This window comes from Zeugodacus cucurbitae, chromosome 3 (genome assembly GCF_028554725.1).
Source record: "Zeugodacus cucurbitae isolate PBARC_wt_2022May chromosome 3, idZeuCucr1.2, whole genome shotgun sequence".
NCBI classification, from domain to species: domain Eukaryota; kingdom Metazoa; phylum Arthropoda; class Insecta; order Diptera; family Tephritidae; genus Zeugodacus; species Zeugodacus cucurbitae.
This window is the reverse complement of record NC_071668.1, coordinates 36,899,791-36,925,702: the sequence shown is the minus strand read 5'-3', so window position 1 is coordinate 36,925,702 and position 25,912 is coordinate 36,899,791. Positions and strand designations below refer to the sequence as shown.

The 25,912-nt window shown below is 37.4% G+C and overlaps 2 protein-coding genes across 2 annotated transcripts; one reads left to right on the top strand and one right to left on the bottom strand.

Annotated features, from left to right (window-relative positions):
- The first annotated feature begins 14,855 nt into the window (after positions 1–14,855).
- On the top strand, positions 14,856–16,298 carry LOC128920233 (putative nuclease HARBI1). The gene is made up of 3 exons (XM_054227120.1): positions 14,856–15,240; positions 15,297–15,692; positions 15,759–16,298. The coding sequence occupies exons 1-3, from the start codon at positions 14,995–14,997 to the stop codon at positions 16,281–16,283; spliced, it is 1,167 nt and encodes a 388-aa protein (XP_054083095.1). The 5' UTR covers positions 14,856–14,994; the 3' UTR covers positions 16,284–16,298.
- Positions 16,299–16,316: 18 nt separating this feature from the next.
- On the bottom strand, positions 16,317–17,367 carry LOC128920234 (uncharacterized). The gene is made up of 2 exons (XM_054227122.1): positions 17,149–17,367; positions 16,317–17,091 (listed from the first exon to the last, which is right to left on the bottom strand). The coding sequence occupies exons 1-2, from the start codon at positions 17,160–17,162 to the stop codon at positions 16,470–16,472; spliced, it is 636 nt and encodes a 211-aa protein (XP_054083097.1). The 5' UTR covers positions 17,163–17,367; the 3' UTR covers positions 16,317–16,469.
- Positions 17,368–25,912: the final 8,545 nt, after the last annotated feature.

Here is a 25,912-nt window from a genome sequence, read left to right as displayed (position 1 = left end):
CGATTCTTCTCCACATGGTTCAAGCAGCTCACGACTTCCGGTTTTAGACCAAGTATCCTCTGGGTAGCCAACAGACATCCGTTTGAAGGCGAGCTAAAGTGAGAAGGCGAAGCCCGCTTATACGGTTGTGCGTAGGGTTTGGGACCCACCACATAAAAACACCCCCCAATGAAAAATCTACGAAAGCCTCGGATGAGACACCCCCCTTTTGATGACGATCCCTGCAAACGTTTTAAGGATAATGATATAAGGGCATGCACCTGGAATGTCCGGACCCTTAATTGGGAAGGTGCCTCTGCCCAGCTGGTTGATGTCCTCATACGACTTAAGGCTGACATCACCGCCATCCAAGAAGTGCGATGGACGGGACAAGGACGGAAGAAGGTGGGTCCTTGTGACATCTACTACAGCGGCCATATAAAGGAGCGCAAATTTGGTGTTGGATTTGTGGTGGGAGAGAGACTCCGTCGCAGAGTCCTGGCATTCACCCCGGTGGATGAACGTCTAGCCACAATCCGCATCAAAGCGAGGTTCTTCAACATATCGCTGATTTGCGCCCACGCCCCAACGGAAGAGAAGGACGATGTGACCAAAGATGCTTTCTATGAGCGCCTAGAACGCATCTATGAGCGCTGCCCCCGCCACGATGTAAAAGTCGTGCTTGGTGATTTTAACGCCAGGGTGGGTAAAGAAGGTGTCTTTGGCACAACAGTCGGAAAATTCAGCCTCCATGACGAAACATCGCCAAACGGCCTGAGGCTGATCGACTTCGCTGGGGCCCGAAATATGGTCGTCTGTAGTACCAGATAAGAAAATACATCAAGCTACTTGGCTGTCTCCTGATCGAAACACGCGGAACCAAATCGATCACGTTGTGATAGACGGAAGACATGTCTCCTGTGTTTTAGACGTGCGTACGCTCCGAGGACCAAATATAGACTCGGACCATTATCTGGTCGCAGCGAAGATACGCACCCGCCTCTGTGCAGCAAAGAATGCCCGTCAACAAACACAAGGAAGGTTCGACGCCGAAAAGCTGCAATCGCAACAGACAGCCACGAAATACTCTACTCGACTTGCACTCCTGCTCTCTGAGAGCACTCATCAGCATCTCGGTATAAGGGAACTGTGGAACGGCATCTCAAACTCACTGCGTACCGCTGCAGCCGGAACAATTGGTTTTCGGCAACGACAAAAAACAAGCTGGTACGATGAGGAGTGCCGTCTCGCAGCGGAGAGAAAACAGACTGCCTACCTCGCAACATTGCAAACGACCACAACACGTGCGGGATGGGATAGATACCGAGAGCTGAAGAGGTAAGCGAGACGCATTTGCAGACAAAAAAAGAAAGAGGCCGAAATGCGTGAGTACGAAGAGCTTGAGAAGCTGGCACACAGAGGGAATGCTCGAAAATTTTATGAAAAAATGAAGCGACTTAACGAAGGTTTCAAGACCGGAGCATCCTCATGTAGAGACCAAGGTGGTAATCTGGTAACCGATGTCCAGGGCATACTGGGATTATGGAGGGAACACTTCTCCGACCTGCTGAATGGCAGTGAGAGTACAACACCAGGAGATGGCGAACCCGATCCCCCAATCGATGACGATGGAACAGATGTTCCATTACCCGACCAGGAAGAAATTCGAATAGCAATTACCCGCTTGAAGAACAACAAAGCAGCGGGGGCCAAGGTTCTATCGAGCGTATTGTGTGAAAGACTAAAGCCCACCGTCAACAAACTGATTGGACTTTATCAGTGTGGCTTTAGACCTGGAAAATCGACAACTGACCAGATATTCACCATGCGCCAAATCTTGGAAAAGACCCGAGAAAAGAGGATCGACACACATCACCTTTTTGTCGATTTTAAAGCTGCTTTCGACAGCAGAAAAGGAGCTGCCTTTACGCCGCGATGTCTGAATTTGGTATCCCCGCAAAACTAATACGGCTGTGTAAATTGACGTTGAGCAACACCAAAAGCTCCGTCATGATTGGGAAGGACCTCTCCGAGCCGTTCGATACCAAACGAGGTTTCAGACAAGGTGACTCACTATCGTGCGACTTCTTTAACCTGATGCTGGAAAAAATTATAAGAGCTGCAGAGCTAAACCGAGAAGGTACAATCTTCTACAAGAGTGTACAGCTCCTGGCGTACGCCGATGATATTGATATCATCGGAAGCAACAACCGCGCCGTTTGTTCTGCTTTTTCCCGCATGGATAAGGAGGCGAAGCGAATGGGTCTGGAGGTGAATGAGGACAAGACGAAATATCTCCTGTCATCAAACAAACAGTCGGCGCATTCGCGTCTTGGCTCCCACGTCACTGTTGACAGTCATAACTTCGAGGTCGTAGATAATTTCGTATACCTGGGAACCAGCAACAACAACACGAACAATGTCAGCCTCGAAATCCAGCGCAGAATAACTCTTGCCAACAGGTGTTACTTTGGACTGAGTAGGCAATGGAACAGTAAAGTCCTCTCTCGACGAACCAAAATCAAGCTCTACAAGTCGCTTATCATTCCAGTCCTGCTTTACGGTGCAGAAGCTTGGTCGATGTCAACATCAGATGAGACGACACTAGGAGTTTTCGAGAGGAAAATTTTGCGCAAGATTTATGGTCCTCAGAACATTGGCAACGGCGAATACCGCAGACGATGGAACGATGAGCTGTACGAGTTATACGACGACATTGACATAGTTCAGCGAATAAAAAGACAGCGGCTACGCTGGCTAGGTCATGTTGTCCGAATGGACGAAAACACTCCAGCCCTGAAAGTGTTCGATGCAGTACCCGCCGGAGGAAGCCGAGGAAGGGGAAGGCCTCCACTCCGTTGGAGGGACCAGGTGGAGAGCGACCTGGTTACACTTGGGATCTCCAACTGGCGCCGAACTGCAAAGGAGAGAGACAGGTGGCGCACTATCGTCGATTCGGCTATAACCGGCTAAACGGTTGCAACGCCAATCACATACATAGATGTAGGGAAACAATCCATAACCAAAAAAAGAAGTGCACGCGTAAGGAAGGTAAAAACTAAAGGGTGGAAAGAAGACACCATTGATGAAGATTTGATCAAACACATGTTGACTGAAGATGAAAATCCCTGGGGAGGAGCGTATAAGTTGGTTATGTCTAAGGTTCGCTGTCCTAAAGGACAAGCGCCGACCTGGCCAACCCTACTAAAACATGTTGTAGAAACATTATTCCCAACTCAGAACACGTGTGAAGAAGAGCTATTACCACACGATGAGGTAGAACCAGTAACTATACCTAATGTTACGGAAACGGAAGTGATAAATGCTGCTGCGCGTTTCGGAAATGCTAAAGCTGGATGGATGGATGGAATTCCAAATCGTGCTTTGAAGATCGCAATGAAGCAAACCCCAAAGAGTTTCATCAAAGTTTTTGAAAAATGCTTGACTGGTGGTGTTTTCCCAAAAATATGGAAAAAACAACGCTTAGTCTTATTGCAAAAGCCCAACAAAATGGTTGGCGACCCTAGCGCTTATCGACCACTTTGTATGATAGACACAATTGGAAAAATCTTGGAGCGATTGATTTGTGAACGTCTCGAAGCGCATCTTGAAGAAGTGGAAGATGGCTTGTCTAGCAACTAATACGGGTTTCGTAAAAAGCGCTCGACCACCGACGCAATCAAAACACTGACCGGAATCGCAGAAAAGGCCATTGAAGGTACTAGGTGGATGCATGGTAACAAAAAATACTGTGCAATCATCACCTTTGACGTAAAAAATGCGTTTAATTCTGCGTACATTCATAATACATGCCTTAGTGAATATTGAAATACCGGTATATTTACTTAGAATTATAAGAAGCTATTTGTCCGACAGACTGTTGTTTTACGACACAGATGAAGGGACTAAAAGTTAAAAGGCTCCGTTCTGGGACCGGTGTTATGGAATATCTTGTATGACGGAATATTGCGACTCCCACTGTCGAAAGATGCGAAGATAATTGGATATGCTGATGACATTGCTGTGGCAATCGTAGCAAAAGAGTTACAAGATTCAAAGCGCGTGTGTTTCTACGTCGCAGAAGATTAAAAATTGGCTGGATGCGTCAAGACTACAGCTGGCGAGACAGAAAACCGAAGCTGTCTTGATTACGAGCAGAAAGAAAGTAGAGACTATAACTCTAAACATAGATGGGTATACTATTACAACGCAGCCATCACTAAAGTATCTGGGCGTAATAATTGATGCGAGACTGAATTACAAAACTCAAGCATTGGGTCACAAAGCATATGCCAGAATGTTGAACTCGCTATTTAGACTCCGCGCCATTAGAGTAGCCAGTGCTTTCCGCACAGTATCGCAGGAAGCTGTTAGCGTCATAGCAGGCATAATTCTACCAGATTTAATTGCTCTGGAACTCAAAAGAATATACGATTCTAGTAAAACACTCGGCAGGCCGTTAACAATAGAAGAACGGAAAGAAGAAGACAAAAGAGTCTGAAGGAATGGCAAAACCGTTGGGATGCAACAACCAAAGGGCGATGGACTCATTGGCTTATAAAAAACGTCGAAACTTGGGTAAATAGAAATCATGGATATACGGATTTTTATATGACGCAGTTTCTAACTGGACATGGATGCTTTAGAGCTGTGTCGACCAGCTCCTACTATTTTTAGTCTTCGTTTTTTTTACACCAACATGCCCGAAGCTTCGCAGCAGAACAAGCGAATACAAATCAGTTGCTGTCTGAATTTTGAACAACCAACACCTTACTCGTTCGCTAAAGCAAATCAGACACTCGCTACGGCAAAATTTGTTCATGCACTGAGCAAAAAAATGGATCAATTTGTTATGTATGAAAATGCAAATAATCTTGAATTTTTTAGTTGTTTTGGAAACAAAGGTTATGATGCCTGTCGGATATTAGAATCTGTCCCTTTCTCCCGCCCCACGCTAGTCCGTCGAACAGAACAAATAAGTTCATATATTTTTAGATGTTCAATATATAGACTTAGAAATTGTATGTCTGGATTCAACTTTATATAAGAACACAATACCCGATATCTACAAGCTTCAAAAATTATGAATATGAAATTGACATTAATAAAATAATTGAATAAACTAAAATAAACATATTTTTTAATTATGAAAACTTTTTTCGGTGTAGCTGCTTTGTTTGCTTTTTGTTTCGCTTCTTGTTCTTCTTAACTAACATTTGTATAATTTTGTGCGTGTGGTAGTTTAGTCGAGACTGCTTTAGAGAGTACCTCTACAAGTATGGCCATGACAATGGAGTAATGTGCTCTTTTTGTGATAATGAAAACGAAAATGCTCTACACATTTTCTTCTATTGTCCGAGATATAATATAGAACGGTCTCAAATTAAGGGTTTGCCACGTAGGCGTTCCGGTGCGCGAGTTCGGCACATTAAATTTTAGTATGGACCGGGCGTGGTTCCGAAAGAGGTGTATCAAGCGCACGGAACGAATCGTGCATGCTGTCATGCAGAACAGTATCTTTTAAAAGATTCCCCTTCGATAACAAAAAAAAAAAAACTATCGTGCGACTTCTTCAGTCTATTGCTGGAAAAAATAATACGAGCTGCAGAGCTAAATAGAGAAGTACCCTGATGATAATGATATCATCGGAAGCAACAACCGCGCCGTTAGTTCTGCTTTTTCCCGCCTGGATAAGGAAGCGAAGCGAATGGGTTTGGAGGTGAATGCGGACAAGACGAAATATCTCCTGTCATCAAACAAACAGTCAGCGCACTCGCATGTTTATCTATTAGGTAACTGCACGTTGCCAGAGGTATATAAATTCCCTCTTTATTATCATCTAACTGCAATGTTGTGCCTAATCTGGTTAATTCATCTGCTACACAGTTTCCAGGAATGTCACTATGTCCCGGGACCCATTGCAGGTGTATCGTGAAATATGATGTCAATGCTATTAGTAAATCCAAACACTCTTTCACTATCTTCGATGATATTCTATGCGACTTTAGTGATTTTAAAGCCGTTTGACTATCTGAGAATATAAATATGTGTCTAGTCGTTAGCACTATTTTTGACAGAGCGTGAAGGCTTTCTTTAATTGCAGTGATCTCTGCTTGGAAAACATTGCAATAATCCGGTAACCGGAAAGCGATTCTGGTATCCAGTTTCCCTGAAAATACCCCGCCTCCTATTCGTTTGTCTAGTTTTGAACCGTCTGTAAAGATACTTATCTCCGAATCTTTGTCTACTTTTCCCATTTCCCACTTCTCTCTAGAGGGGAAGGATATGTGTAGATCCGAGTTTAGATTCATTTCTATGGGATTTCGAAAGTCCGTAATATTTTGCAGAAATGGGAACATGGCGAGTATACAGGAATGTCCCCTTTTGTAGTTTTGCAGTAGCGAAGAAGAGCCTAAGTGCCGATTTTGCCGCCTTCTGCTTACAGAATAGATCTATAGGCAGTGAATACAGAATCGCATCTAGTGCCTGGCTCGGCATTCTTCTGAGGGCTCCACTGATACATATACATGCCGCTCTTTGTAAACTTACCATACGCTTTACTGCGTACTTCTTGTGAATTATCGGCCACCAGACCAATATCCCATTTGTCATCATCGGCCTAACCACAGCTGTGTAGAGCCAATGTGATACACGGGGGGTTAGTTCCCATTTTCATCCAACCATCCTTTTGCAAGTATATAGTGCTAAAGCTGCCTTCTTTACCCTGGTATTCAAATTTGGTTGCCATGATAGCATCCTGTCTAAAATTTGTCCCAGGTAGCTTTCTTTCTCGCTTATTGATAGCGAGGTGTCGTTTATTGAAGGTGATGTGAACTCTGGTATCTTGTGTTTTCTTGTAAACATCACTATCTCAGTTTCACTTGCGTTTAGACTTAATCCACATGATTTTGCCCAACGATTTATCCCATTTAGCCTTGTTTGCATAAGGTCCGAAAGGATATGTGGGAATTTTCCGCTAATAGAAACAGCCACATCATCAGCGTAGGCCACCACATGTACTCCCCCTTTCTCTAGATCTAACAACATACTGTTCATTGTTAAGATCCATAGAAGTGGGGATAGCACTCCTTGAGGTCAGACAGATCTGCACATCGTTGAAACGCCCAGCGTTGAAGTTATGATCCTGCCTAGAAGCATCTGTTCTATAAGTTTCATGAGTGATCCCGAGACATTCAGATCTTTAAGCGCGTTGATAATTGCCTTAGGCTGGATGTTGTTAAACGCGCCTTCTCTGCCTAAGAGAGCGTATTCCTTTACTTCCAGAGCCCTTTCAATCTCTGTCACCACCGAGTTTAAAGCTGTTTCCGTGGATTTTCCTTTATAGTACGCATGTTGTGAAACAGCTAACTTTTCCGGAGTTAGCCTGCTTCTTATATTAATTTCTATCAATCTTTCCAGTATTTGTAGTAGAAATGAGGAAAGACTGATTGGTCTAAAAACCTTTGGACTGGTGTGAGAGCGTTTGCCCGCTTTTGGTTTGTATATTACCTTCACTTTTCTCCATAATGAAGGAATATAGTTCAACCGAAGATTCTCTTCGAGATTGGTTACTAACCAGCCCGTTACGTAACTGAACGATTTCTGCAATTGAGCCGGGAATATACCGTCAGGTCCTGGAGATTTAAAAGGCTTGAAACTGTTAATTGCCCATCTTATTTTGTCTATTGATATTAAGTCTCCAATATTAGGATCTGTGTCCACTTCAGAGTCTAGATTATACTCAGCGGTGAAGCAGCGGTGAATCATAGGAATATTCCTTTTTAGCTCTTGCAAATGCACGAGCTAGTTTGTTTTCCTATGATTCCTATATATGTTATCTCGACCTACTTTGTCTCTCAGTACACATTCAATATACCGATGATCGGAAAAGGAGTGTTCTTCTAAAACCCTCCATCGCGTTACTCTATCTAACAGTTCTTCCGACACAAGTGTTATATCTAATACTTCTTGTTGATTTCTAGTAATAAAAGTTGGCGTGTTGCTTCTATTACACAACAAGAGCTTAGTGCTTAATAAATAATTAGAGAGCAACTCAGCTCTTGCGTTGGTATCTGAGCTGCCCCAAAGCGAATGATGTGCATTAGAGTCGCATCCAAGTATTAATAAGCTTTTGGACGCTTCGCTTTCTTGCACCATCCTTTTTATATGCAGTGATGGTACCTGCTCTTCATTATATGTCATGTAACAAGAGACAAGCCGGTAGCTACCTCTGCCCGTCTCCCAGCTTACTGCCGTGGTATCTTTGTCACTATATTTGTACAATATAAAAACATTAAGATCCTTTTTAGCCAATATACCTGTCCTGTTCTTACCTTCACAATGTGACATGTAAATTTTATAGTTCGGCATCCTCAGGCCGCAAATCCGCCCTCCATTAACCCATGGCACCTGAATGAGGACAAAGTCAGGCTGATCTATTGCCATGCGGTTAATTAGGGCTACTGACGCTACTTTGCTGTGGTGAAGATTAATTTGTAAGAGATGCATTAGTTAAAGTTACATCTACATCGTCTTGAGAATCGCTTAAAAGCTCTTTCTCAGTATATAAGTTAGAGAGCCTGTCCGCCAGTTCAGACCCTGAGGAACACTCACCTTGTTCGAGGCTATCGACATCGCTCGAGGACTCCATAGGATCTTCCTCCACTTCACCCATCTCGTTATCCAAGGTAAGATGGTCGATAGCACCGGCATCTGCTTTATATGTCTTCACCTTGACCTTAGTGAAGCCATAATTGATTTCACCGTCACTTTTGTTCAGCGGTTCTATTGCGTCATTCGTTAGCAACAACAAAATCTGCATTGTGGCCCTTTTGGTCTCCACGCCCGATTCGGTTGTCTCTTCGTCGAATGCCTTAACGAACTTCCAACCCTCCGTTGGTAGGTTAGGGTTGCAAGCCCTGATCAGCTGCATAATTTGATCCAGCTGAGATGGTGTAGCCGGTATCCAAACTCGTGCCCTTGGTCTAGACGGTATATCTTTCCTGTCGACCGCTATTAGTTTGGCCCAGGATATACCTCTCCCACTTTCGCTAAGGCGGCTTTATAGAGCTGGACCGATCGTTCGTCGTCACATGCTACTATTTTAATTTGGCCCTGGTACCAACCGGCATCTGTGCATGACGGCGGTGGACCTGGATTGCTTAGTAGCACTTCCAGGGCCACGTTAGCCAGCGCAGCTTGCACCCATTTCCATTGGGTTCTGGGAATTCTGCCTTCGGGATCTCCCTCATCCAGAACACCAATGATAATGCGGTTCCGGGCCACATCCGCAAACGATTTATTGGGCGTCTCCTTAATTTTCGGTCATTTAGACGACGGCTTAGCCTCTTCAGCTGACCTCTGTCTTTTTGTTGCTCCTGCTGGCGATTCTATGCTTAAATTGGGAAGAACCGCTTTAGTACACTCACACACACACAAAAGTAGTAGATAGTTTGGTATATCTGGAAACCAGCATCAACAACACGAACAATGTCAGCTTCGAAATCCAGCGCAGAATCACTCTTGCCAACAGGTGCTACTTTGGACTGAGTAGGCAATTGAATAGTAAAGCTCTCTCTCGACGAACCAAAATCAAACTCTACAAGTCGCTTTTCATTCCCATCCTGCTTTATGGTGCAGAAGCTTGGAGAAGTTTGTTGTTAATTGGCGATTCTTTATGTGTCGCCACAAATTAAATGATTTTAGGCATGCGATTAGCCCGTCAGTAACAGTTGATCCAGGAATAATTGGAAGAGCCTGGCGTAAGTCACCTGCTAACTGAATCCTGGCTCCACCAAAAACGTTCATCGACAATCAAGATCTTTTAAAGTCCTGTGCAGTACCTCCAGCGACTTCTTGAATGACGTTTGTTTGCCTACTAATAGGTGCCAAGTTGCCCCTATTCCCTATTAATCTTGGTGGTGAAAATGAGTGAAATTGGTTCTGGAATTACATCAGCCCTCATATACTATATATGATGATTTTCTATTGGACTTTATGCCGAATAAATAGGTCAAATGGTGTGTTACCTTAATAAAATTACATCAATAAATTGCGAGAGTATAAAATGTTCGTTTGGACCCGAACTTAGCCTTTCCTTATTTGTTACAAATTTTTTTGGGCTATCGACACAACCTTATACAATTGAACAATAACAAAAATATTTTAACAAAGCAACAATGATAACATTCAAATTATTATTTTTTGTTTTCTCTTTTTATATTTTTCCTGTCAACTCGAATAAAATTCTCTTATTATTATCTTCCTCGCAATTTTTTCATATTTACTCACTTTCTAATCTTTCTCTGGCTTTCCACGAATATTTCAAGACTAAAATTAGCCGGATCGGTTTGGCCGTTCTCGTTTTTTTGCGGCACAAACGAACAGCAATTCATTTATATATTATATTATTATTATTATCAATTTGTTGACAAACTGTATGTATTTTTAATAAGTTATGTACCTGTATATCAACATACATATGTAAATAGATAGATATACAACTTTTTGATGGTTTTTCGAAAAAATGGGTTTTACCCCGCCCCTTTGGAAGGTCTTGAAAGACCTTAGGTTAAATAAAAAACTGCCGTGTTTTTATGAATGTTTTGTTAATATCATCAAAAGTATTATATATATATATCCTTCATATTTTTTAGTGGTAATTACTTTCAATACATTCTTAATATATATTATTTGTTAACAACTAATAAATATATATAAACTAGATATTATATACAAAACTTCAGTTGTTGAGTAATGTGTATGCAAATTTATACCACAATTATAAGTAAGCTATATTGTTACTTTCAGTTACATAGGTTAGACAACTTCAGCAGTGAGTAATAACTTCAGTAGAATTTTTTCAAAATCACATATATTAGTTCCTGTATTTTTTGCCATATATACGTGTATACATCGGCTTAAACATCCAAGATAGCTGTAAATCGGACAGAACTATAACACTCCAATAAGGGAAGGTGAAGCGGAACCAAGGAGCCTACTTTTTATTCTTGGATTCGGACTCGGACTGGCGGGTTCATAAAGTACCCTTCAGTTCGGCTCATTAGTGAAACACTAGTGAGTTCACTACTTACTGGTAACCACCACTGGTTACCCACCATAAAACCGGCAATGCAATTCACTCATGAATTTAACACGGCGATGTCATTGGCGGTAACCGATTAACACTATTCACGAGTGATTTCACCGCCTATATTTCACTAGCTACTTCACCACATATCACTGACTATATATCATTAGTTACTTCACAACTTACCGACTATTAAATTTCACTACTTTCTTCACTACCTCTCAACCTAGCTAGTTTATTCCAAACATAATTAAACACAAATTTTATTTAAATTTTATATAATTAATAATATTATTTTTTATTTAAAATTTCTTTGTTTACAATTATATTTACCATCTGAACAACAGGGTCGGTTAATATCAGTCAAGTCAGAAGAAGTCAAGTCAGAAGTTTTTGTGCACTTCGGCTGGATTCAAAAGCGACTTCGTTGAACATGTGATAAAGAAAGAAAATAATTAAAAAGAAATGTAGTTGATATTAAATTTGTATTACAAATTACATACCATATATATCACTGCACTTATATCCCCAAGTCACATTTCTAAGAGTTCCATTAAAATTTGGTGTTGATCTTAAATGAGTAAAATAATTCGAAACAAGTATACATATAAGTAAGGTGTTAATAATTTAAATAAATGTACATACAAGGATATTTATGCGTTCATAAATATGTGCAAACACTTTCGAACAAACCATATACAGCAATGTTGGAATTCTTACCTCTTTTCATTGTGCAGGGCAATCCATTTTTTTGCATATAATATTTATGTTTTCTTTGTTTTTATTCACTATTATTTCATTTAATTATTCACCTTTTAATAACACTTTTAATAAACAATAAACGTATTAGAACCCGCGACGCGAGATCAATTGTACAATCAGAGAACAACTATTATGCGAAAAATGAAATATCAGAATTACAAAGAAAACGCTGATGCCTTTCTTTCTACTACAGTAAATCATGCTTTCAATGACCAACTTGTACGTAAATACTATAATGATCCAATAATTATTTACAACTTGTACTTACTGTACGAGATGCTCTGCCGTTATTATTCTGCGTTATTTTTGCTTCGATCTCTCAAAATTGCATTCCCACCCTTATTTGTCGGTAATATTCTACTGAGAGTACAAATTAAGCACAACGTTCTCTAGATCATGCTCTCTTCTCTCTCAATCTCTCTCATGTACTATTGCTTCTCTGCATTACCTCGTTGTCGTGAATTCTCTAGTTACTTGTAACACAAGAATTCACTAGTGCAATTCACCAATTCATACCAGCCATACTGCAGGGTAACTATAAGTCATTAAAATAAGAATTTTAACTATTTTGGTAAGCCGTTTAATATCAATTCATTATGCCTAGATTAAATAAAATATCTATTACATTAACAGCCGGTTTCACGAAAGTTTTTAATTGAAAATTAAGTTCCATTTAATTTTAATTTTCATTTTTATTTAACTTTGCACTTAAGTTTCCTGCGTTTCACCATTATTGACATTTTTCATCCAAAAAATTAAAAGGCAGGGATGTTTGTAAGAATAACAGCTGATTTATGTAAACAAATAAATTGTATTTCTTTGTCAAAATGGTAAACAATTGTTAATTCAGCTGATAGAAAAGCGTAACCATGGTTACATATGACAGTATTTAAATAATATTTAAATGGCAAAGCGTGACCATTTAAATAAAAATTAAGTCAAATGGTGAAACTCAAATTAATTATTTTTCACTTAAATTTGTTTCGTGAAACCGGCTGTAAGTCGTCTTCAAAATAGAAGACGTATGCAAATTCTGAGAGCAAATGATTCTTATAGAACAATTGAGCTATCACATAATACGGAAAACCATGCTATTCGCAGATTGGATCCTGTAATACGTATGTCCGAACATAATGACGACACGGTCCAACATAGAATCAGTAGACAAAATATTCAAAAACGCTCGGAAGAGCAGAATAGGGACACTCGAGAACATACATAGGTCCCGTCGCGAAAATTACGAGGTTCGGTCCGCCGAAAAAATCACAGATTCTATTCAGCACAGAACCAGACGAAAAAATCCTCTAATTCGCTCAGAAGAGCAAAATAGGAACACACGTGAACGTAGGTCCCGTCGCGAAAATCACGAGGTTCGGTCCGCCGAAAGAATCACAGATTCTATTCAGCACAGAACCAGATGAGAAAATTCTCTAATTCGTTCAGAAGAGCAAAATAGGAACACATGGGAACGTAGGTCCCGTTGCGAAAATCACGAGGTTCGGTCCGCCGAAAGAATCACAGATTCTATTCAGCACAGAACCAGATGAGAAAATCCTCTAATTCGTTCAGAAGAGCAAAATAAGAACACTAGGGAACGTCGGGCCCGTGGCGATAATCCTCAAATTCGCTCTGAAGAGCAAAGTAAGAACACTATTGAGCGTAGATCTTGGCGTGAAAATCCTGTGATACGGTTCTCCGAACAAATAATAGATACACAGAAATTAGATGAGAAGAGCAGAATAGAAACTATTCGTTTAGTTGAACAGTTTCATAATACCGAAATGCACCGAGAACTTTGTGCAGAAATTCTGAGTATATTAGGGAGGAACCTTTTAGAAAAACGCAACGTCGGCAATTTATCAGGAGGGCAGCTAGGGATGAAATTGTGAATCAAAGACGTCGTCGACATAGACATATTCGCCTTCATAGAGAAAATATGGCCAATAGGCAAATTGAAAGTCAGTCTGAACGAATCAGATTAACGAGATCACTTAATGCAATTCGGGTCAATTCGACAGATTTTCGAACCATTTATTTTCATAATATAAAAAACGGTCCTACCGAAATATGCATTTGCTGTGGGGGTTTATGGTTTTCACACCAAGTACGTAAGCTAAGTTTCGCAACCATTGCTTAAAAACACCCGAATGCTGCATCTGCTTTCTTTTTAATGCAGAGGTTTCCTTCTGAAGACGGAAATTACAATTTTTGTGCAACTTGTAAAAATGCAATTGCTAATATTAAGATTCCAAAAATTTGTTAATCAAATGGGAAATTCCAAACTGTTTGAAAGATTTAACCAATCGAAGAACGGTTAATTATGCTTAGATTGCCTTTTATGACTATCCGTCCTTTGGGATATCAAGTATACACATAAATGAGAATCGGATTTCAGACTTAAATAACCAAGAAGAAGTTCCCTTTGTTGCATCTGCTGAAGATGATAGATTGGTTCAATCTCTTATGAGGAACAGATTTCCCATAATAATCCCATATCACCTGTACCTGCAGAGCAGAACCCAGGTGGCCAAGAGACTCTTTTGGATAATATTCCTATAGAAAACATGGAATATAACCGTTTAGTTATAGCGCCAGGGGAAGGGAAAAGGCCAATTGGCATAATTCAAGATAATAAGTCATTTGGAACAATATACGTTGGACAGAATCGTACAAACAACAAATAGTAAGATAGTATGATCCGAAATTCGCCGCTTTGACAGGAGAGCGTGTACTTTTCCAAAGTTGTTCTACTACTATAAAAAATTAGAACTACTGCAAATTAAGAATAGTACATCCATTTGCCTCCGAAAGTTTTCAGGTCGCAACCGTGTTACGGCTCAAAGTGTATTGGTTATTCCTTCGAAAACTGTTGATTCAAAAGATATTTAATAAGAGGAAGCAAACATTTTATCAACTCTAGAAAGATATCACTTAATCCGCTCAGACGCGGTTACATGTGCTAGATATTTTGGTTACCGCTACCGACAAATCCTTAAACTTTGGCTGACTTCATAAACGCAGTTTGCAATGCAACACTGCAAACAGATGCGATACCGATGCAAAGCAACACTGCATGGTAACACTGATTTGTCAAATAATGCAATGACATTTATTAACGTTTGTGAACGCAATATTGCTTTGTCGTGTTTCTTTGTGTGGTAAAAATGAATCTTGACCAATTGTGCACTTTTGTTTTTGAAAACGCCCTAGAATTTGGCGAAAAAAGAAATTCAAGTAACGTGGTGTTCATTAAAAAAATATTAAATAAGCGAAAGCGCCGGCGTGTTTTTTTAACCGGTGGTGGCCCAAAAAGGAAAATTCCAAAAACGTCCAACTTCTGCAAAACGATGAAATGTATGCAGGATTACGTTTTTTATGCTCATTTTCGTATGAAAAAGAGCACATTCAAGGTATTTATTTTTTAATTTATGTTTAATATAAAATAATTAACATATATGGTTTAAAGAATTTGCAGACCATGTTAATGCCGTGGTGGCCTCCGCGCACAACTGGACGAATTGGAATTTCTTTGGAAAAGGTCTTGCAAATTGCAATTTGGAAGCTGACCAATAATTGTTCTTTTAGAGATGTCAGCGATCGTTTTGGAGTAGCTGTTGGTCTCGCATATAAAGTCTTTGTAAAAATAATAAAGATGATCTGCCGTTTAAAGAAAGACGTCATCAAATTTCCAAGAAGTGAAGCTGAACAAAAGCAAACCAGCGAAGCATTTTCAACTCTACGTTTCAATCCTTTTCCTTTTGTACTCGGGTGCGTCGATGGTACACATATTCCCATTTCGCAGCCAATCAGAGATGAAATCAGTTACCGGAATCAAAAGGGGACGTACTCAATCATTGCTCAAGTAAATATTTCTTTTGTTTTATGAAAAAATTATTATTTTTAAATTTTGGTTAACATTTTTTGCCAGGCTATTGTCGACAGCCGTATGAAATTCATAGATGTGTTCATAGGGTGTCCGGGAGCATGCCATGATGCTTCAATTTGGCAAATGAGCCCTATCAAGAAGGCCATAATTAACAAAGAAATAAATATTTATCCCAACTACCATTTTTTGGGCGATGGAGGTTATCCTTTGGAGATGTGTGTTATGGTTCCTTATCGCGATAATGGATTCCTGACACCAATGCAATCGAAGTACAATGCAATTTTAAGTTCAACTCGGGTTGTTGTAGAACAGGCATTTGGCGTTTTGAAGAAGAAATTTAGAATTCTAAAGTATATCGAAGTTAAAAATCCAAGTTTGCCAAAATTAATAACAATGGCTTGTATGATTATTCACAATATTATTATTATAAATGAAGGGAACAACGCCGATGATTTAATCGCAGAAACAAATGCCATCACTTCTGAAACACTCGAGGAAGTCACTTTACCAGGACAAAGAGAGGCAAAAGCAAAGAGAGATGCATTGGCAACTTTGTTATCAGCCTAATGCATCTCTCTTTGCTTTTGCTTTTTCAATTAAAAATACTTTTTATAAATAATACTTTTTTATTATATCGCTTTTTCATGAGATCAATTACAACAATAAATACATATGTATTTTGTTTGTATTCTATTTTGTTTGTATTTATCTAAAAAGATTTTAATCTGTTAAGGTGAACAAGAAATGGAAAACTTATTGAGACCTGTCTACAATTCTCTGAAATAAGGCACGGATTTCCTTCAGCTCAGCTACTTTCTCCTTCTCCACCGCAATTTTTTCTGCTTCGATGTCCAAGAGTTTTTTCATCACTTTGGCATCTGCCTCAGACTCTTTACTTAAAAACTCCAGAACTTCGCATCGTTTTCGTTTTATAGCAAACCTTTGAGTAGTGTTTTCTGAAGGTGTAGCATCTAAGTTCATTGGCGCGTGGGAATCGGTGGGTGCCAACGGGCTATCGCTTGTCAAATCTTCCACCAAGGATTCTAGAGAACTTTCAAGCATTTCACTGGGCACCTGAACGCTACTACGGCTGCCAAACACCTCATCCATGACATCGAAAAATTCCCAGTTCGTGGAACTCTCGCCAGATGTGTTATTGCGTTTCTTAATTCTTTTGTATGTGCCCATTAGATTTATAAAACATCTGGTTGCTTCATCTCTTGAAAAGGGAAATGTGCCCTCGACCTCCTTAATCTCCCGCATTATTTGCTCCCAAATAGCACTCCTTTTCTTTTTTTTGGCACAAAAATCCGGTTCATGGCGTAGACGCACTTCCAAAAGGAGCTTTTTCCTTTCATGGCTCCACTTCTTTTCACTATAAGAACGAAGAAATCATATAACAGAAAGAAAATGCGAAAAAGTTTTTACTTACGATGTCTCAGCCATTTCAATTACCGCAAAAATCCAAAAAGCATCCAAAATAAAACAGATGCACAAATTTGACAACTGTTGCGCATCAGAAAGGGTTGCCAGGCGATAGTGAACACACGGCAATGCCAAAAATATGCTAATGACGTTTATGAACACTAGGCATTTCAATGTTGCATTGCAAACTGCGTTTATGAAGTCAGCCTTTTTAAAGATAATACCGGCATTTTTGGACCACATTTTGTAAAAACTATTACTGGAGAGTAGAGTTTCTATAGAGAGGTTCCCCGCACATACATGGCATGTGTTGGCTTAATAATGCTCCCAGGATCAATTTATTACCAAAAGCATAATCACAATCTAGAGAAATGAGAGGAAAACAATTTTGTCGTTTTGGTATACCATATCCTTTTCCAGACACTACTCAAGCATAAGGAAAACTTTTCTAGGATTCAAAATATTTTAAATTCAACTCTGACTACAGAAGACATTTCAAATTTAAATGATTTTGAATACTTCCTGAGTGATAGTAGAATAAACATGTCTTTTGATTACTATTTGCTAGCTCTCAGATCAAGCTTATCAAAACCTAAAATTTTTCTGAAAAGAAAAATGCGGGATCGTTTTATAAATGCTTATAATCCTGTTATTTTGGAACTACATAGAGCTAATATGGATATTCAATATATACTGGATGTATATGCTTGCTGATCTTATATAATTAATTATATTAACAAATCGAACAGAAAATTTCTAGGCTCTTAAATGAAGCCATATCAGAAGTTAATGCTGGAAACTATACGGTAAAGCAAAAACTTCAACATATAGGTCACAAATTTATATATGGAACAGAAATATCTGCACAAGAAGCAGTATATTGCTGCATTGGGCTTCATCTTCCAGAAGCAAGTAATGCAGAAGTATTTATAAATACCTCCCGACCTGAAGAGCGTGTTCGAATGGTAAAACCTAGAGCGGAACTTCAAAGCCTTCCTTCAGATTCAACTGAAATATTCATAGCTGGTATTTTAGACAGCTGTGCAGCGACACAATCAGTTAAAAACTATTTGTTTAGCTAATTTTGCATCACTGTATAAATTTGTTAAGTCTAGTAGAAGAGTACAAGCCAGTGATAATGAGGAAAAGGGGGAAGATGAGAATTTATCAGATATTGGAGTTCACATTGGCCTTAGAGATGGTAGAGATTTTGTTAAGAAACGTGCCAAACCAAGTATTATTCGGTAAAGAAGATTTAGCCCTAATGTGGCCAGAGCAGAGTATTTCCACGAAATGGTAATATTTTTCTATCGATGGCGGAATGAACTGCAAGATCTTATTGAAAATGATATTGAGCAAACTTGCATAACTCATCGTATTTTAATTGAGGCAAATCGAAAAAAATATGATGTTTTTGAACAAAGAGAACTGGAACTGGAGAGAACAAATAATGGTACTGAATATGAATGCAATATTATGCTTATTAAACTATGTACCCCTTTTAATTGAGGAATTATGTTCTTTAGTCAAGAGTTTAAATATTAGGCAAAGAATATACTTGACTCATTTGATTATAGTGTTTGGATATTTAAAGCAACTCTCACCTGTTGGCGATAGGTGGATATTTCCATCAAATTCTAATGATGCTTACAGCACTTTCGTTGGTTCCCCTTTGTGGGAGATATTCAAATGTTTTGAATTAACGCAAATTATGAGGCAAAGGGAGGATCAGGATTTTGCTATAGTATTAAACCGTTGTCATCTGGCACTATGACAAATGATGATATATCATTAATTCAAATTCGAGTAGTTAATGCTGAAGAAGTTCCAGATGATGCGATCCATTTATTTTGGTTAAATGAAGAGACAAATAATTTCAATGCCCTTAAGCTCTGTCGAATTCCAACTGAAGCTATTTTTTCAACTGCCAAAGACTCTGTAAGAGGAATGGTTATAGGTAGTGTCCGATCGATTTGGCCGAAGCCGATGCCGATTAATCTGCCAGTTGCCAAAGTATCGGCCGATGCCGATTCTTTCATGAACAAATTTATTAAGTAAACTAGTATAGTACCAAAAGAAAAACAAATAACATCACAAAATAAGTAAAAAATCAGTTCATATGTAAATATGAAGCTGTTTATTAATTCAATTAATATTCAAAACTAAATAACTTATTTTTATAAAATATATAGTGGCTCACAGCCAAAGTGATGCAACCGTACAAGAAATACTAAAGCTGGTATAACTTGAAAACTAAATACATTTTCCAAAAAAAATAAATACCACTTAAAAGCGGCAGATATACACATTAAATTTATGATTTGAAAAAATCTACAAAAACAAACTACAGTATAATATTGCATCTAACAGCGAAAATGATGCAGTAACAAAAAAAAATACATTGCAATTTTTTAAGGACACAACTAAAATTTTAAGCCGATTAGTACTTTGTGGCATACCTCTTACTATCTATAACTGCTTTCATACGTTTCAGCATGGATTTTACCAATTTATTTGTAAAGTTTGGAGCGATTTTATTTCGTTCTGTTTGCAGGGCATTTTTCAAGTCGGCTTTATTTCTAATTTGGTATTTTCGCATGTCTCATTCCAAAACTGACCACAGATTCTCAATTGCATTCAAATCTGAAGATTGCGTTGGTGTTTACTTTGTGTACAGTTCCAAATAAGCCAATTTTACACACCGAATTTATGCTTCGAATATATATTTTAATAGTACCGAAAGTTATCAAATGTATTTAATTTCGTAGCATTTTGTAGCAAAATTTCGTTTAAAAATATTCAGATACACATTCTTGTACATAGTACAATCGATTTTGCGGTTGTAGCTCAGAAATTGGTTTTGATCAAACATACTATTTCTATCCGATTTAAAGAGGTTGAAATCACTCTCATCTGCAAAAATTACGGTATTGCAGAAGATGGCAGGCTTATATAACTGTTCGTTTGCAACCTTCAACCTTGCACTTCGAGTTTTAGCATTGATGTATGGTTTATTTCGGGCTGTGCGGCCTTTGAAATCAGCTTCTCTGATCATTCTTCTTGTGGTTTTGGGGTGACTGTTCTTCCCAAGGATTTTTCCACTTCGTTGCTTAAAGCTGGAGTACTTGTTAATGTTGATAATGAAAATTTGTCTCAAGAGAAATTTTTAAAAATATACTCTCCCAGTTTTTTACCAATAGCAACAAGGATTTCTATACGAGTTGCATTATGGAATTATCTTCAAAATCTCAACAAGTTGTTGTACAAAACTGTGCATATTTTAGATAAATCGGATCATTCTAAATAATGTAATAATAAATGTAAAACAAAAATAATGAAGTTCTTTATACTAGACTTAATACAGTAGTTTTTCGAAATAACGAATATTCGTTTTAACTTATAACGAACAAGCAAATTTGTTACATTGAGTACCTTAAATATCGAACATCGGTGATTTGTAAGGTCTGGGTTTAACGAACAACATGAAGAAGGCATATGAAGAAAGAGAAAAAAACCAAAAACCATCGAACGAGAATTAAAAATAAAATCCAAAAAATTTCAAAAGAAATGTACAAATTGAAAAAATGTTGAATTTCATAAAAAAGCTTAAAATCATTGATCAGCACCAAATAGAAGCATAAGTGTTAGAATTGGTCTATTTTGGAAGAATTTATTGGATTTGAATTGTTTTGTTATGTTTTTCAATTTTTAACAAATAATGAATGAAACAATTTATTAAACTGCAATTTAAGGATATTAACTAATTTTTATTGGAAATATACCTCTAAGTGAGTACTCGAAATAAAGAAAAATTCGATGTATCGAACAGGCCTGACAATTAATGTGTTCGTTATTTCGGAAAACTACTGTATTAAAATTGTGAGGAATGCGGAGAAGTAGAAAGAATCGGTTAAGGATCGGCCAAATATTCGGCATCGGCTGGAATTTGTGGCCGATACCGGCCGATGCCGATTAATCGGTCGGACTCTAGTTATAGGTGATCAACAAGAGAATATTTTGGAAAGAGTTAAACTTTTCAAAACATCTGAAACACATGGACTTCCTTATGAGTTGGCACTAAAAACCACCGCAAATTACATGGTTATGGTGAATATAAGCACGTGTGATGGCTTAGTTAATGGGGCAACCCTACAACTAATGCAAATTGATTTTCATTCTAATTTTTTATTAATTCTTTGGATTAAGTTGTTGGAACCTTCTGTTGGTTTGATAGCAAGGACAAAAAAGCCTTATCCTCTACAAAGTTTTTGGACCCCAATTGAAAAAGTTTCTAGATCTTTTCAATATAACAGAAATGATTCCAGCTGAGGGAATAACTATTCACAAAAGTCACGGGGCAACATATATTAAAGTTGTTGTTCATACTCGACCCAGAATGCCGAGAGCTTCGATATACGTCGCTTGTAGTCGAGCTACTACAGAGCATTTTTATGCTTTCTCGAACATCAGCACTTCAAATTTTATTCCATAATGTCCAGAGTCTCCATGCTCACATTAATGATATCGAAGGGGACGACCTGATGCTATCTTCGGATAATTTATGTTTCGTAGAAACTTGGAGTTATCCTAGTAAAAATTTTGAAATACCTGGATTTACTTTAATAAACGAGCAGAGGATAGATAGCACCGACACGAACAGCAGTTCTGTTTAAATGTTTCAACATTAATCTTTTAGTACTTTATAGAAATTCATATTTTACTGTCAGAAATTTAATTGCAGAATTTCATGAAGGATATTTTAATATTTGTCTGAAGTCCACAAGGATCTCCTCGAAGAAAAAATTTAGAATGCTCAACTATTCCAGCAGGTACACAAATTGATTGGGCATTTTCTAACATGGATCCTTCCTTAATGCTATTACTTATGAAACAGTACATACTTAGCTATCATGACAGTATTTGCATCTCTGTTTTGAACGAATTCCAGATTTATTTCTTATCTTATTTTAAGGCATATGATATTGAAATACCAAAACAGTTTTTGTGATAGTTTTTTAAGAAATATCTATATATGATAATAATGTATAAATATTTTAAATAGAAGACTTTGAATCATTTGTAATTTTGTTAATGTATAAGAATTTGTAAAAGGATGACCAATGATAAGGATCAATGTAAAAAAGTATCTCTAGAATGTATATAACATCGGATAAAAATAAGGAAAACATTTTTTTCCGGTTAAAGTTTGCTTTCGTTGAAATTAAAGCAATTTTTCGATTTTCAAGCAGAAATTACTGATTTTTATATTTTTTACTTCTAACTTTAATGAATTCACCGCAAATAAAACAGAATGAATCAACATCATTTTTACACTGATTTGATGCCATTTTTTAACTGAGTAATACACTAATATTGTTGTTACAGCTATAATAAACAGGTTAACATTCACTACTGTGCCTCTTACAAATAATAATACTGTTTACTTTCGGGTTAAACAAAGTGCTGCCCTCTTTGAGTTATGAAATAAATTAAAATACAGTTGATCTCCTTTTTACACGGTTTTTTTTTGCACGGTTCTTTTACACGGTGTTTTTGAACACTTCCCAGTTACCATTTTTACACGGTTTTACTTTTTTTACACGAATTTTTTGTTTTAATTGTATACTTTTTTGCAATAAAATCAAAGTTCCATACGTCAATACGTCACAAATCCAATTCTGTTAATAGAATTTAATAAATTTTAAATTAGATGTAAACTAAAAAAATACAAATTATAGATTCGAAAGCCAGTGAAAAGGTTGCAACAATTTCAATACGTAAACAAATAAATGAAGCTATATAAAGAAGTAAGAAAAAAGAAGACACAGCGATAAATGACGGAACTTTGAAATGTATTACTTTTTACCATTCCCAGAATAGTTGTTGTTTGTTCCTTCTAACAGTAATATGTACATACATATAATACCAGAACAGTCTATAACAACAACAACAGGGTAAATTCTCTGTACGAATAGATAGATTTTCATGTAAAATTAGATCTTTTTTACACGTTTTCTATTTTTTGCACGATTTTTTTCTTAAATTGGTCCCAGTAGTGAGTTTTATATAAAAATTTGAACGGTTTTTTTTAACACGTGTAATTTACTGTCCCAGTTAACCGTGCAAAAAGGAGATCAACTGTATACTTATCGATGTAGATCAGCCCTAAGCAAACTTAAAGAACTAAAGATTAATATTTAAGTGTTTTTCATTGTCTAGAATCAGAATTCAAGCATGAGAACAGAACCCCCAAAAATATATATTTTTTTGATCGGTGTAATTGTTACAGTTGAAATATTTATTACTTTTAAGTTTAATATGTACACATAATCATATTGATGTACGAAATAAAATTCAGAATTTCTTGCCAAAAATATTACCTTCTCTATTTTTATTTAAAACAAAGAGCGTTACAATTGCGAGAGTATAAAATGTTCGGTTACTCCAGAACTTAGCCTTTCCTTACTTGTTATTAATTGATTTATGTATTTTTTTAAGAGTGTGTCGAACACCCTTTATTTCAGGAAAATAATTTCAAATTAACTACTTGATCAAGAGGTGTGCTAACCTGATGACGCGCAGAGTATTGAAAACTTATGGACCGATTTCGACCATTTTTAGAAGGGCGATGCCACTCTTTAAACAGTATATTTGCAAAGTTATGTTTTGATATCTTCGCTAGTGCTTACTTTATATATTGTAAAGTAAACGATTCAGATCGAATTCAAAGTTCTGTTATATGGGAAGTAGGCGTGGTTGTGAACCGATTTGGAAATTGGTCGAGTAGTTTCGGAGACCCATAAGTGGGCGGAACCACGCCTATTTGAAATGTCTTATACCATTTTGAGTGCAGCTCTTCTGTACCATCTTTATAATGAAATTTAAGGTTTTTGGTGATTTCCTCCATTTTTGGACTGTTTAAGGAAGTACCTAAAAGAAACAACTCCAGAAAGTTCCCATGATATAACTTTAGTAGTTTGTGAGATATGTACAAAAAATAAATAGCTTAATTTATGGCTCAGTTATAGCTATTTATATGTTTTCGGCTATTGCAGTGGTCCTATTACCCCCATTTTCGAACTTAACATTCTTATGGTGCTAATGAATCCGTCTTCCAAGTTATCTTAATCAAGATATCTTAATTTTTACTCAAGTTACAGCTTGCACGGACGGACAGACAGACATCCGGATTTGAACTTTACTCGTGTCCCTGATCATTTTGATATACATAACCTTATATCCAACTCGTTTAGTTTTAGCACTTACAACCAACCGTTATGTGAACAAAACTGTAATACTCTCTTTAGCAACTTTGTTGCGACAATGGACGTTAATGTTTTATTGGATAACCATTTCGGCTTAAAACTACAAAAAGTTAGATTGGCATTGAATTTACCAACTTATCTAATTCCTCAGCTGTAATCTGTGATTAGATTGAATGATTAAGGGGTCGTTTTAAGATGTCTACGAGTATTTGACAAGAGCTAAAGTCATAAAATTGCTTTGGGCCGTTGTCCTGTCGAAACCAAAACGTCTAAGACAAACATAAATAATCTGCACTTTTTTTCAAAATGTTCAAATATTCTCATTTATTCATTATCAATTCAATATATTCAAGCTGACTCACATGATCAACATGATCAACATGATCAAAAATAGATTTCGTCCAAAAATATTACTTCTTTCTATAATTCCGCAGACTCATCTGTATAATTATGAGCAAACCAATACCCTTTCGTTGGATTAGATGTGAAACATTTTTTTTGCGACTATGCAGATACCTAATTTAGCGTAAAATTTTGTAGCAGTTGCGGCACAAATATTTATAAACGATTCATTCACATTTTTAATAATACTTGTTGAATTAATTCAAGGATTAACCACGGATTGATAAAATTTATGGACAACCAGATCGCGTTTTCGATGTTAAAATGTTTATCACGCACTGAACGGAAGAATACATTTTTGCCTTAGTTTACCAAACCCTATGGAAGATTTAGCAACTTTTCCAAAATTTAATACATAATTATATTTCTATCCCTTTGTGGAAACAAAAAAACAAACTATTATTGAAACACTTCACAGACTTTTTAAACAATTAATTAGAGCAATCGAAATAAAAGTAGAAAAAACTTGCGATCAATACCAACCCTCTCATAGTGCCTTGAAACAAGTGTACCTAGTTTCATCAAGATTTCTTGATTTCTACGCCAATTATCTTACACGGATCCTGAATAATTCGATATATAACTAGCTTCCTTAGTTTTAGGTTTTAGGTATTACACACATCCTTTTTGTGAACAAATCTATTATACCCTCTGGAACATGTTGCGAAAGTGTAAAAATTTAAATTCGTGTTATTCAACGTTGATTTGCGCCCACTACAATACGGAAGAGAGGGACGAGGAAAAAATCGTTCTTGGCGATTTTTATTTTAATTTAAATGAATTAACATTTAGTTCGAGAATTAATAAAAATATGATACATTCTCCCGTCTAATGCGATTTTGCCTATCTGCTCGCAACGACTGCCGCCTTCGCCTATTTATTGGTTCTTTGCTACTGTTCTTCTGATTGCTCCCGTTCTTCTCAAACGATCATTCAGAGTTCGCCACGATAGTAAGTGATTAGGACAAACGTAACTAACGATTACTTTAATGATGCTGCCATTTCGTTCTGTATATCTTGCTGATCAGTGTGTACCGAATTCATCAAATCTAGAACGGCTATTTTGCCGCAGCGCTGTTGAACTTTCCATCATCACTTTTTCAT

Excerpts from the sequence above, each read along its gene's own strand:
- LOC128920233 (XM_054227120.1), top strand. The coding sequence starts at position 14,995 with ATGAATCTTGACCAATTGTGCACTTTTGTTTTTGAAAACGCCCTAGAA. Across the intron at positions 15,241-15,296 it reads TGAAAAAGAGCACATTCAAG|AATTTGCAGACCATGTTAAT; the intron begins GTATTTATTTTT and ends TATGGTTTAAAG. Across the intron at positions 15,693-15,758 it reads CGTACTCAATCATTGCTCAA|GCTATTGTCGACAGCCGTAT; the intron begins GTAAATATTTCT and ends ATTTTTTGCCAG.